Below are 14603 nucleotides of genomic sequence, written 5' to 3'. Positions count from 1 at the left end.
TCTATGGCCTAATCTGCACCACCTGGCTCAACCAAAGTTAATTTTCATTTGACTTTTCTCAATAGAGTAGAGGCAGAAAATTATGCAAGCAATGTTTGGGTTTTCTGATGGATAGATCAGAATACAATACCCAGCACTGCAGATCCATTCACTCGTATAGACTTCGTATAGACAAGGGAATTGAGTCTTTTCACTCGTTCAGCCCCTGGGGCTGGCAAGAGAAAATTTTGTGTATGGCCAGCCTAAGAAAAGCTTTGAGCAGCAGGATTTTGTAAATAGTTCACATTTATAATGTGCGGAGGCTGAAAGTTGGGAAAAAAAATAAAAATTAGCCCCTATGTAAAAAGGATCTTGTACGATGCCCTAGTAGATTTTTTTTTTAACACTCAAAATGTGCTCTTGCACATGGGCCAGCTGAGCTTGTTCAGCATAATTCCAGGCATATTTCCCTAATTTGGCCTGCCCAGGTGCAGTGTACAGCCTGTGCCTTACTGTACAGTTGTATATAGTATTGCTATTGTAAAACACGAGTACAGCGTATTTGGCGTAAGCAAAAAATAGGCGATCATACACTATACACACTTGTACAATCTCCTTTAGATCTACAATTAACTATGTAGTGCATAGGACCTGCCTGGGCTGATATAAATTAAATTGTTTAAGTTTGCCCACACAGTACACTGCTTTGGTAAATCTAAAAGGAGACAGTACAGAGATTGCATAGTGCATGCTCAGCTTTAGACTTAATGGAAAGAATATCTGTACAATCTTAATGGCAAAACCCAAACATGCATTTAATCTGTACAGTGCTGCAGAAGTTGGCACATCAAAAAACAACTTGCCTTGTACAGCAACCAAAAAGACCTCAGTTTGCAAAAGTCAATCACGTGAAAGGAGATCTATGGCCACAGCATGCACGGTCATTTCACAACATCAGAATTGTATAAACAATACAAATAGTTTGATTTGACAATTCAATATAAGCTTACTTGAAAAATCTCTTTTCACGTTATGAGTTCTGCCTATCTGCTGGCCATCTCTTTCTGCAACTTCCTAGATTCCCTGCATGCTTTGCAGCTTTTCTTCTACTGTTTACTTTCAATTTCTAAATACTACATATCCCATGGTACCTTGCTGCCTGCAAGCAGTGGTTCCTGTACTGACTCCACCTCCTGAAACTCCTCCTCTCATCACCTCTGCAGTTCAGAAGGCAGGCTCTGTGAAATGTGTGACACCATAATGCCTACTTACAGGGCATAGTGAATGTGTGTCACAGAAATCAAGAAATAAACGAGATCTTCACAAAGTATACAAGCTTCAAGATCATTTATAATAATTGGATAAAAAGAGTTAAAAATAACGTGGAAATTCATTTGTGGAGTTCTGGCCTTATACTAACCAATCTTTAAGCGACTAAATGCATTATCTCTGCATTAAGGGGGAAGAAAAAAAAAAAAAAAAGCTTCTGATCAGTTCCCCCTAAATACTTACCCGAGCCCTATTAAGGACTGTGCCCAAGAGCAGCGGAGCTGCTCTCTTCCTCCTCACAGGACTCCGAGGGCAGCAAAAGCCATTGGCTCCTGCCAAATCCAGTGTCAATAGGCACAATACCTGGCTTAGGATTGAGCCCATGTGTGCCACTAATAGTAGTGGATTCCTAAAGTGGCACACAGTGCCAGCAGGGGACCCCAGAAGAGGAGGTTTGGGGCCACTCTGTACAATACCATTCCACAGCACATGTAAAGGTTTGTTAAAAAAAAAAAAAAACACACACACAAAAGAACCTTTACCTGTGAAAGATCGATCTTTATATTCTACCTATTCTTGGGCCTCTCTGGTCACATAATCAGCTCTCCCCTATCAGCAGCAGCTTTAGGGAAGAAGAGAGGGCACCAATGGATGACCCATAGTAAGCCTATGGGTGACGCCACCGCTCAGGCATTCCAGCCTTTGTTGGAGCACTCTTTCACCCTTTAGTAAAAACATTATTGAACTGGAGCAGCCTGAGAATAGGCAAACATGCATCTTTCTGCCACAGGTAGTATAGGTATGAGCCCCGGTTCACACTTCTGCGTGTGCGGGGTTCGCATGTAATGTCGGAGCGCACTGCTCCGACATTACATGCGATCAGCTGTGCGGTGCGAGTTTAGCCATACAGTTTGTATGGCTAAATTCGCATCGCACCCGCAGCAAACACGCACAGGAGGCATTTTTGCTGCCGCATCAGGATCGGATCGCACAGCGGTTCACACTTGTGCGATCCGATCCTGTGCGAACTGCACGATCGCACTGCGATATGCGATCAAACTGGGGGTGTCGTTAAGATTACATTGACACCCCCCAGCGTATCGCATATGGCAGTGTGAACTGCCGGGGGTGCGTGTGCGATGCGGGAACAGGCTGCGAATTCGCAGCCTTCCCGCATCGCATATATGTGAACCGAGCCTTAGGAGTGGGAACATTTTTAAGATTAGCCAGGATAGGTCTAAAATTCCACTATAAAATGACAAGTTAAAGTTTTCACTAAAAATGAAAAAAGGTGAACATCCAAATATCCTGTTCACCCCTCTGGACCCCACTGCACATAGCATTTGCGATGCCCCATGCTGCCAATGTAGCAGCCCTTAAACTGCAATACACCACCTTGGAGTGAATATCCATCCATCAATCCATTAAGCTTGCAATGGCAAGAAGTCATTGAAAATGCTCACAATGGCAAGTCATTGGTCAGCGTAACTGACCCCACTGATCAAAGAAAATGGCTTTTTTCTCTTCTGGGACACCTTACTGAAAGAATCAGCCTCAGATGTGCTTCCCATTGGTCAGCACAGTCATATAGCTGCGCTGAGCAAAGAGCGTTATGATGGGTACTGACTCCGTGGCTACGAATTGCGTCACATGGCTGCGCTGAGCAAGGAGCATTAGGATGGTTATTGACTCTGTGGCTGCGAATTGCATCACATGGCTGCGCAAGGAGCATTATGATGGGTACTGACTCCATGGCTACGAATTGCGGTGTATGGACCAGCACAGGGACATCACAACTGCTATGTGTGGCAGGGTAACCATGATATTTAAGGCTAGTTCACTTTTTCATTTTTTGGGAAAAGAAGAATGTACCCTTTTAAATTCTGACCAGACATACTTAAAAAAAAAAAACATTTTAAGTTGATCTGAATTACCAGATTTGCATTAGGCCTCATGCACTTGGGTATGCTTCAAATATGCTGCTCTCTCATTTGCGTATGCTGTACGAAGGTCAACTCATTCTATTGGCTAGAATATTTATTCTAACCACTAGAAAAAAATTTAAACACGTTTATGTGTATGGATTATGCACATAAGCCCCTCCCAAATGCAGCTTTGGGGCATTTTGTGTCTCTGAATGCAACCATGTGCATAAATGCATACATGTGCATGGCCACATTAAATACCATGCAGCTGCATTCACAGGCATTAAAAAAAAAAAAAAAAACTGATACCTCTAACAGCAGCATTCTTTCTGCCCCTGTGCATGAGTAGTTCTCCACATCTACCAATGTCACAGGGAAAACAGCACTGCCCTGATCTAAATAGGCCCTTCTGGAATCAGCCATTGGCATGCCTTTACATGTGCAGCTTTTGGAAGGTATCTGTGAGAACCACTATGGAATACGGATATTACTTGTGTGAAAACTCATCATTGATTGTGGACCACGTTGCATCCCTGACAAATTTCAGAGACTCCCTTCATAAAAAAGGTACACAGTACCAATTTCAAGACACCTACAGTGGGTGAGGATAAACAGCTAAGGCTCAAGTCACATAGCTAAGGAACTGTATTTTAGTCATGCGATTGGTAGGCCTCATGAACACAGAGCTTAAAAACTGCCGTTGTTACAGGCGTTGAGTAGTTCTTTCAGCCTCTAAAAGCACCTCTATGTTAGACTCCGTTCACACTGGGGCGACCCGTCAGGTGACCTGGTCGCATGCCATAGAGTAGCTGTGGACCCGTTCTAATAGGAGCGACACAAGTCGATCCGACTTAGAAACAGTGTCCGGAGCTTCTTTGGGGCGACCTGGAGCGACCTGCATTGACTTCAATGAGGTTGCCCCGGCAAGTAGCGTCGCCCCAGTGTGAACGGGGTATTAGCCTGCGTGTTCATGCATACACAGATGTTTATAGGCATATTAGAAGGGGATAGTTTATAGGCTGAAGAAAACAAAACAAAAACACCACACCAAAGGAGCAATCAGGAGAGGAGGTGAAGAGCAGAAAAGGCAAAACGAGTGAACGCACCTAAATGCTAGCTGTGCCTAGCGTTTGAGCATGAATGCATTCCAATGGCCATAATAAATTAATATTCTGCCAATAGAATGCATTGACGCTCACATGCTAAACAGGTCTAAAACTAAAAGTGTGTGCAATACATGTTTTTTACCGCTTTTTTTGGGCTGGTTCACACCAAATGCAGAGAAGTAAGTTTTTAATCTGCATCGAAAAAGCAGGCAGTGTTTTCCAACGGCCCTAGTTCACACCAGTGCACTCAAATGTGCTACATTTTTTTCTGCAGGGAATACAGCACAATGCATGTAAACGGACCAAAAACACTCTGGAACACACAATGTCTGTGTGAGGAACACAAAAATGCACTTTAACATCAAAAACATGTGTAAACACATATGCAAAAATACATCAAGAAAGCAGAAATTGTGCTGTAAACAAGCAATTAAGCAGCTTTTTTCCTGCCAGAAATTCTGGCATTCAGGTGGGCTTAAAGTGGTATTAAACCCATAATCAAAAATCAAATATATTGCAGCTTACCAATACCAACAGTTCAATGTTTTGGCTATATTCAGGTTTTTTTTTTTTTAGGCTTTTCTTCCTGTTTTCACCTGGTAATCTGGCCTGTAACACTTCCTTTATTAGGTACATGTACACTACAGCTCTTAAACTGGATACACACACTATACAATTTTCTTTAGATTTACCAAAACCATATGGAGGTCACACCTAAACACTTTCAATCTGTATGCTGATAATCAGGCAGGCCCTTGTACTACATAGTCGAAGGTAAATCTAAAGGAAATCTACCAACAAAAGTTGTATAGTGTGTATACAGCTTTAGACTTTATACTTGAGTTTAGGAGCTTTTGGCTCCATAAAAGCCTGCGTTCATGTACATCGTTTAGGAGCTGCTGCAGTTGTGAATGGTTCAACCTTCCTCTTCTGAACGCGGAAGAATCGCGTTCAGGATAGGGAAGTTTTTCAACTGCCGATCATGGGAAACAGGGTGCGATTTTGCATTTCTCCGTGGCCAATGACGGCCAAGTGTACATGAAGACTAGGCAGCTTTCAGACTGATCCACTGCAAAAATACATTGTGGTGTGGATTTGCCAAATTTTCAATTGCGTCCTTTTTCAATTAGGTCCTTTTTTTTTTTTAAACTCCCCAAACATGCCCCAAAAATGCTGCAAGCAGGATTTATTTTCATTGCAATGGAAGCACACCGCCCCATGTGAACAGTTTTTTATTTAGTGTTTCAGGAACTTGAAAAATTCCTTAGTACGAAAGCAGCCTTAGAGTGCCCTCACACTGGATGAAGGAGCACAGGGGGCACATTTGGACAGAAGCATTGTCAGTCTAGGGGGAAGGAGTGTTAAATATTTACACTAATCAGTTACAGCAGTTTTTTTTCCTTTTGGCATAAAGGTTTTACCTAAAAGCCGATCATTTTAACCTCTTGGCGCCGATGGCACACAAAAATGCGGCCTCTCGCGGGTGGTATTTGCGTACCAAACACAGATGTGCCAAGAACTCACAATCTGCACGCTCCTGGCACAGTTACCAGTGGCTAACGGGATCGCTGCTTGCGATTGGGAGCTTTCCTATCATGGAAAGTCACATGATCATAAACACCACTGCCCGGCATCTGAAACCCCTCAAAGAATCGGGAGGCACCGCCACCACCAAGAGGTTAAGCACTACTGCAAATGGTTGGTCCCATCACGGTAACTGCAAGAGAGCGTTTCTTTTGAAAAGAAGCAGACTTACTAGCTGGATCACCATGTGAAAAAAACCCCATTAGACCTACCGGTAACAGTATTTTCATGAATCTTCCAGGACAACTAAGAGAGATGATTCTACAGGAAAAACAGACAAAAAAAAAAGCCCTCGCCTTCCCTCTGACCCTCAGTTATTTTGAAGATAAAGTAAACCTTCAACAATGTGAAAGTAAAAATGTGTACCGCGCTATGGATAAATACAATGTGCAAAAACCTAGATGCTGCTGTTCAAAAATTAGGCGGTAACCCCATTTCTCAGTAAAAAGTGGCAAAATACAGCGCAAAAAGGTTAATATAAAGTGACTAGTAATGAGTGATCACATCAACTAATAGAAAACAATCTTAAAGTGCCACGTGCAAAAAATGAATAAATATGATTTCATAAATAATTAAGTACTTTGACGTGGTGATGCAATAAATATATAAATATGGTGCCAATCCAATATATATGGAAAGTATAGTGATAGCCCAATAAATGTATCAAAGTGTCCAAAGAAGTCCCAAAGGTGCTAAAGTGCCAGGAGAAAGGTGCAAAATAATGCCATCAATCCAGTGCTGTGAAGTGTGCCGATCCTCCCCCTTTGGATGTTCAACTTACCGGACTAAGATGACCCCTAGGCTGTATAGCTGAAAGGGTCAAAAAGGCTTGTGTCCCAGTAAGGAACCTGGTTTGGAAATCCTTAGAGATAAGGTATCTGTAGCTTTCAGTGGCTCTCAATAGCCCGGTATGCATAAATGGAGAAAAGAAGCTCATAATAGTGTAACTCCGATATAACCTTTAATTTGTATAAACAAAGAGTAAAACTCACATTTGGTAGAAATAATTCAGGCAGACAATAAGTAAAGGCGGGTCTGTAGTTCCTTCCTGGCCGTGGTGTGCGCTCGGGATGTCTCCTTGGTCCCAGCGTGCGTTCCACCGTACCGGAAGTGATGAGCCGATGACTGTAAACCGGAAATTGCGTCAACGCGTTTCGCCCTCCCCTTTGGGCGTTATCAAAGACGTATACGGGACAGAGGAGACATCCCGAGCGCACAACACGGCCAGGAAGGAACTACAGACCTGTCTACTTATTGTCTGCCTGAATTTATTCTACCAAATGTGAGTTTTACTCTTTGTTTATACAAATTAAAAGTTATATCGGAGTTACACTATTGTGAGCTTCTTTTCTCCATTTATGCATACCGGGCTATTGAGAGCCACTGAAAGCTACAGATACCTCATCTGTAAGGATTTCCAAACCATGTTCCTTACTGGGACACAAGCCTTTTTGATCCTTTCAGCTATACAGCCTAGGTGTCATCTTAGTCCGGTAAGTTGAACATCCAAAGGGGGAGGATTGGCACACTTCAGAGCACTGGATTGATGGCATGATTTTGCACCTTTCTCCTGGCACTTAAGCACCTTTGGGACTTCTTTGGACACTTTGTTGATACATTTATTGGACTATCACTATACTTTCCATATATATTGGATTGGCACCATATTTATATATTTATTGCATCACCACGTCAAAGTACTTATTTATGAAATCATATTTATTCATTTTTTGCACATGATTTGCTCGTGGCACTTTAAGATTGTTTACTATTAGTTGATGCGATCACTCATTACTAGTCACTTTATATTTATTAACCTTTTTGCGCTGTATTTTGGCACTTTAAACCTTCAACAATGTACACAAGGCAGAGGGGAATGAGAGAAAAAACACTCAGTAACCACCACCAAGCTATACATCAGAAATGGTATCCAAAAAGGATAGAGTGGGAATCCGGTTGCCATCCTGGAAGATTCATGGAAATACCATTACCAATAAGTCTAACAGGGGTCTCCCCCCCCCCTTCATCTTCCAGGACAGCTACTTAGAAAGGATAAGCAAGATTCTATACCTTAGGGAGGGACGACAGCCTGTAGCACTTTCCTTCCAAAGGAGAGGTCCTAGCTGGAGAGCATTTGTACTAAATGCCTGATGAAAGAATAAGATCAAACCGCAGCCCTGGAAATTTCTTCCCACAATGCTCCTGCTCTTTCTGCCCAAGATGTGGACACATATCTGGTAGAATGCGCCCTAATCCTGTTAGGAGGGGCCTGACCTGAAGAACTGCAAGCTTCACAAATTGTTTCCCTGATCCACTGAGCAATGGAGCTCCTGGAGACCCTAGACCCCCCTCCTGCATCCACCAAACGAAACTAGAAGCTGGGAGGATTAAAATGACTGGTGACTAGTCATTTCTAAATAACCAAGAAGGCATCTTCTAACGTCAAGGCAACAATCTTTCCTCCTCCAAATTTCTGGGGGAGGTACAAAAACTAGGAAGGATTACCTCTTGGGACCTGTGAAACCTGGAGGAAACCTTAGGTAAATACAGAAGGTCTGGTTTAATAACCACCCTATCGTCCGAAATTCTCAAAAAGGGGCTCTAAATCTAAAATCCTTCTGCCTGAAGTGACGGCTAACAGGAAAGCTATCTTCATAGATATTGACTTTAAAGAGGAAGTAAACCCTCCTCAGGAAGTTGTACCTATAGGTAAGCCTTAATATAGGCTTACCTATAGGTACTGTAAATATCTCCTAAACATGTACCGTTTAGGAGATATTTACCTTTAATGCAGCCAGTGACGTCACTGGCGCATGCGCTCTGAAGGAACGGCAGATTGTGCCGTTCCTTCAGAGCCCCGTGCCGTGACCGTCGGCTCCCGCGCGCGTGAGTGACGTCACCGCGGCTCCGGCCAATCAGATGGCCGGATGCCGCGATCCCGGAAGACGGGCGACTATACATGTCGCCCGTCATACAGGTAAGCGGACGGCACGGCGGGGGCTCGTTCTAAGGTAAGTATTTCATAATGAGCTAGTATGCGATGCATACTAGCTCATTATGGGTTTCTCTTTTAGGATGTAAAGAAGAGAAAAAATGTTTTTCTCGGTGTACAACCTCTTTAAGGAAATATCACTCAAGAGCTCAAAGGGAGCTTTGGTGAGCGCATTCAGCACTAAAGACAGATCCAAAGGAGGAAGCTATACAACTAATCTAGGAGTATTTCTGGCTCTAGATAAGAAAAATTTTAATCACTATATTCTCGGCTAGCCTGACATCTAGGAAAACTGACAGGGCAGAAATCTGTACTTTTAGGGTACTAACAGAAAGACCCTTTTCATCTCCTTTCTGTAAAAATTCAGGATACAGGGAATAGAAAAGGAATCAATTCCAGCCTTATTCTGCCAGGTTACAAATGTATTCCAGACTTTGCCTTAAATTTTTCTTGTGACCAATTTACGGCTGTCTAGAATATTACTAATAACCCTTTCTGAACATCCCTTTAGGCAAGGATAGGAGACTGTTCGAGCCTCCCCGTTTGTTGAGGTATGCTACCACTATGGCGTGGTCTGAAAAAAACCAACAGCTCGCCTACCTGGATTCTTGGTTCGAGAGCCAACAATGCTCTCTCCACTGCAAGGAGCTCTCTGAAATTAGACGACTGAGTCGCCTCCTCTGGCAACCAGGGTCCTTGAGCTTGCCATTCTTCTGAGGGAGCACCCCAAAGACTGGCATCTGTGGTAACTTTCACAAGTGACTTCTGTGTCCAAAACATTCCCCTTCGCAGATGTTCTGGATTTTCCCCACCAGGAAAGACCCAGAGAATTTATATCGGAAAGCTGAATCATTCGATTCAAGGATCCCTTCCTGCGATCCCAACATCTGAAGAAAAGACTGAAGGGGTCTGCAGTGCAATTGAGCCGATGGAACTCCTGGGAATGCTGCTGTCATGATACATAACTGCATTATCTGGGGCAGCAACTTGAAATTCTGTACCAGAACGGTTTTTGATATTTTTTCTTCTGGAAGAGATCTTTTGCTTTACTGTGTCTTTTGCTTTACTGTGTCTATTTGGTAACCTAAGACGGAGTGAACTTGAGAGGGTACCAGACACGATTTGTCTAGATTTATCTTTCAGTCCAGAATCTGAAGGGTTTGTGAGTTAAATTCTAGATCTTTTGTTAGCTTCTCTTTTTCTTTTGCAAAAGACCAAGAAATCTTCTAGATAAGAAACGATTGATATCTTTCGTAAACGAAAATAAGCCATGACCTTGGCCATGATTTTCATACAAAATTCTCAGGGCCGCCAAAAGTCCGAATGGAAGGTCTTTGAACTGCCACTAAAGCAGCCCCTTTTTGGTGAAAATTGCAAACCTTAATTTTTGGTGACTGACAAATTGGGACATGAATATAAGCCTCCTGCAGATCGAGCGTTATGAACGCCTCTGGCAACAGATTTCTGACAGAATAGATGCTTTCCATTCAGAATCGTCTTTAAACTAGAAATCTGTTGAGGACGCTTAAGTTGATAAGGGCCTTTTTACCAAAAATACATGGGAATAAAACCCCCCAAATTTATAGCTCGCTGGCACAACAGATTATATTCTCTGCCTCCCAAATAGAGAGCAGTTCTAACATGCCTTGCTTCCTCTCCAGGTCCAGGGGGGAGTTTGAATTCTAACCTGTAACCATCTCTTAAAATCTGGAGAACAAAGGCCTTTTTCTGGATTTCTGCCCAATGGTTGACAAACATTGTCAAACTCCCACCCCTATTCTGGCGTCACCGGGAACTCTTGGCAGGGGCTGAAGGAGCAAAGAGAGTCCCCCCCCCCCCCCTTTTGATTTATCTGTATTGAATTACCACTTTTTAGTCTGGAAACCACCTGACTTAAATTTAGATCTTTTCTCAAAAGGAGGAAAAGGTTTCTTGCCCCATGGTTTGCTTTTCCATGCTGGAAACCGCTTACTTTTTTTTCTGCAGAACGTGCGAGTACATCCTCTAAAGTGGAACCAAAGAGTTTCCCCTCAAAGGGAATACCACACAATTTATTTTTGGAAGTTAAATCCCCCTCCCAACATTTTTGCCAGATAGCACGCCTACTGGAATTAATAAGTGCTGATGTTCTGGCTACAGACATAACAGAATCATCTGCAGCGTCAGCTAGGAATGCCAACCGACTTATCCACCCAGGGGGAGGGATTCTCTTATCTCCTCAACCAGAGTATCAAAGGAGAGCAAGTCATCCAATGTTTGAATCCATATGTCCAAATTTCCAACCACACAGGTGGAAGCTAGGGCTGGACCTAGGGAGAGGGCTGAAGCACCAGGCTTTATGCAGCAGTGCATCTGCTTTCCTGTCCATTTGGTCTTTTAGAATGCCTAAGACCTCAAAGGAAAAATCAGACACCTGGGATAGAGGTACGTCTAATCTAGGACACTTAAAAAATACATCTTCCACTTCAGAATGAAAGGGGAACCGTCTCTTAGGACCTTTTGATTAGAACAATCTTCTTTCAGGTTCTTTCCATTCAGAAAGGATCATGTCCTTTACGGACTGATGGACTGGAAAAGTCTGAAAGCTACGACCCTGCAGACCCCTGTACATTTTATCCTGCACTGACTGAACCAGCTGAGGTAATTCAATTTGTTTGGAACTATAGATAGCTTTTAAAAACTCATCTATGTCTTCGACTGGAAAAAAAAAAAAAAAAAAAAAAAGATACTTAGACAAGCTAACAGTTTCCTCAACCTCTGAAACAGAATCCTCAATGAAAGTAGAAATGGAATTCTTTCCTTCCTCTAAATCAGGCATTCCTAGAACTAAACTGTTTCTAATTCTAGGACAGCCAGGGATCTAGCCAAAACTGTGGCTAGGGGCTCCTGAACTACTGTAACAGGCTTAGAGGTGCAAGGCTATCACTAAAGGACTGAAAGGAGGAAACTATCTCCTTCATTGAAGAAATTAATTCCTTTAGAGAGGCAGCTGACTCTGAACCCACTACAGAAGAAACATTTGTCACATAATAGTTTCTTCTAATTATCAGGGAGCCTAGACCTACAATTCCCACATTTTTTCTTAGGCGTTTTGATGGTCTGGAAAAAAGAAAAAAGCTCAAAAGAAAAACTTCTACTGATTGAAGATTAGTCTCCACACTGGCCTTAATGGCCCCATCTCAAGAAGACACTTACCTTTTGGACAGTGTTGGAGGGGAAGAGGCCGTCGCTGGGTCAGTCTGAGGGGGTGCTCTTTCCACCTTTCCACACTCTGTTCGAATCTCTGCTCCATTACAAGAGAACACCCCCCCCCGTGTGCACTGCTGGTACAGGGTCTCGTCAGCCAGGACATGCTCTGCTGCCTGAGGACTCACTGCAGCCAGAAAATCAGCCACCGTCCCCCTGGGCTATTGGGGAGAGCAGAATCTCCGTGTCCAGAAGTGTGCTTTGCTACTTCTGGTTCCATGCCATCTTGCCAGAAAAGCATCATCAGACGCCATCTTGGTACACCCGGAGCAAAGGAAAACATGCAGAGATGCCCACACCTGATCCTCTCCCATCTCAGAGCTGAAAAGTGAGAGTTGCCCTACCACATTAAGGCAAGCATCACTACAAGGGAAAAACCTTCTTAGAAATAGTGCGATTACAGTAGGCAAGCCACAAGTGGTCTAATACCCGTAACCTAGAGAGGGCAGGGTCCGCCAACCACAGTAACAGTAATATCAAATGTTATGGTGCGTTTACTCCTGGAAGGTCTGGAAACACAAAGAAAAAAAACACTGAGGCCCCGTTCACACTGGGGCGATCCGAATTGCCGGGGCGACCTCATAGGTCGTGGTGCGCTGCTCGCACCGCGACCTCGGAGCGGCCGGCACAGACTTCATAACATTGAAGTCTATGCAGGTCGCTCCAGGTCACCCCAAAGAAGCTCCGGACCCTTTTTCTAAGTCGGAGCGACTTGTGTCGCTCCTATTAGAACGGGTCCACAGCTTCTCTATGGCAGGTGACCTACGGCGACCTGTCAGGCGACCAGGTCGCCTGACAGGTCTCCCCAGTGTGAACGGGGGCTGAGGGCCAGATGAAGGGGAGGGCTTTTCAAATTGTGGGATTTGAGCTTCATCTCTCTAATGGCACTTTTCCACTGCAAGTACCGGCTCGGCTCTGCTGGCTTTTCCACTGCTGGTACCGCATGGTACGGTGTTGGAACGGTTCGCTTTTCCACTAAAGTTAAGTGGGTGGGATAACAACGGGGTGGGTGGGATTCTCTGACCAATCAGTGGCTAGTAGTAACTGCATGCAAAGGATTGTGGGATATGGTACCGGGTATGGTACCTGTTGGAACCACAATCGAGTAGGTACTGTTTTTGAGAGCCGTACCGTTCGGTTCCATGCAGTGGAAAAGCACAAAAGCGAGCCAAACCGTTTGTTTCCATGCAGTGGAAAAGCGCCATAAGTAGCTGTCCTGGAAGATGAAGGGGGAAATAGAAGCAAGCCTAAAGCCCCTTTCACACTTGTACAACCTGAAAGCCACGCAACTTGATGCAATTCCTATGTAATCTTGAGGTTGCATCAAAGTAGTGCAGGGACTACTTTGAACACACAGATATGAACGGTGCTCATTGGAAATCATGGCGTACGACTTGTCATGCAACTTTTCAGTCCCAAGTCGCACAAGTGTGAAAGGGGCCTAATGCAGCCATCACAGCTAAGAATTACATAGTCTGGTTGAAAAACCATCTAGTTCAACCAACAGGATAAATGACCCCCCCCCCCCCCCCCAATACACAATCCTATACACACACAGTTGATTCTGAGGAAAGGTAATAGGTAAGCTGCAATATAATAAATGCTTGCTTAAACAGATGCTCTATGTACATGGAGCCTGATTATCAGGTCCCATAGGAATCCAGATGAAAATAACTCACCCTCACTCTCCTTATTGCACAATAGCAGTATAGGAATAGCACAGGTGACAGTTATTTTCAGTTGGACTTGATACTAGCAGTCACATGGCTAATATAAGGACATTTAGCTTTGTGATTTGAGCCGTTTATCCTCAACCACCTTACTATAGAAGTTAGTAGCATGTTTCTATAGAGCGCCTATTCAACCTACCCGCGTGCAGCTCTTCTACTATTCAGATGTGCTCAGCCCCCTCTTTATGAATCCGTCCTCAATAAGACCCCCCCTCCCTCTGGTCTGCCTCCACCTTGCCTGCCCATTCACACACACACCATCCTGAGCCCTTCTCCTCCATCCCCCCCTGGGATTCGTCAATCTCTCCTAACATGTGTCCTGCAGCCCACACTAGTTAGGAAGTAAAAGAATAAACACCTATAGTAATAGACATCGCTCTTCCCCGCGGACAGCCCTGATCTACGGGTCACCTCTTCCTTCTTCCAGCCCTGCGGCAGCGCCGAACATTCCCAACGTTTCCTCTCCATTCCGCTCCCGCCGGTCACTTTCTGGACCTCAGGCGGCCGTATCACTCCGCCGAGATTGGACGGTGCTGATTGGCTGCCGGCTCCACGTGCTGGGACGCACTCATTGGAAAACATGGCGGAAGGAGAAAGCCGTGAGGTGTACTATTGTTGTCGGCGCCGCGACATTGTAGCCGTAGCGGCAGCGACGCAATTATCGCGATACCCGCGGCCATGTTGACCTTTCGGGAGCGCTTTTGTTCTGAACTGTGGTTATACCTAGATGCTGGAGGCTTAAGGGACGAAATCCTAGAGTAGTATATGATTT

The 14603-nt window shown here is 44.2% G+C and overlaps 1 protein-coding gene across 3 annotated transcripts in view; it reads right to left on the bottom strand.

Moving 5' to 3' along the window:
• The window catches only part of MBD3 (methyl-CpG binding domain protein 3), a 46244-nt gene extending 31874 nt beyond the window's left edge, over positions 1–14370 (bottom strand). Inside the window, exon 1 of one of the 3 annotated variants that reach the window (XM_082270945.1) lies at positions 14190–14370. In XM_082270945.1, coding sequence (XP_082127071.1) covers positions 14190–14299 — 110 coding nt within the window. In that variant the 5' untranslated portion in view covers positions 14300–14370. The remainder of the gene's footprint in view (positions 1–14189) is intronic. The other 2 variants (XM_082270946.1, XM_082270947.1) reach the window with 2 other exon arrangements.
• Positions 14371–14603: the final 233 nt, after the last annotated feature.

The sequence above is a fragment of the Pelophylax lessonae genome, assembly GCF_965119305.1.
Source record: "Pelophylax lessonae genome assembly, chromosome: 1".
Taxonomy (NCBI): Eukaryota; Metazoa; Chordata; class Amphibia; order Anura; family Ranidae; genus Pelophylax; species Pelophylax lessonae.
Note: the sequence above shows the minus strand (reverse complement) of the source record. Positions and strands in the feature narration are given on the sequence as shown.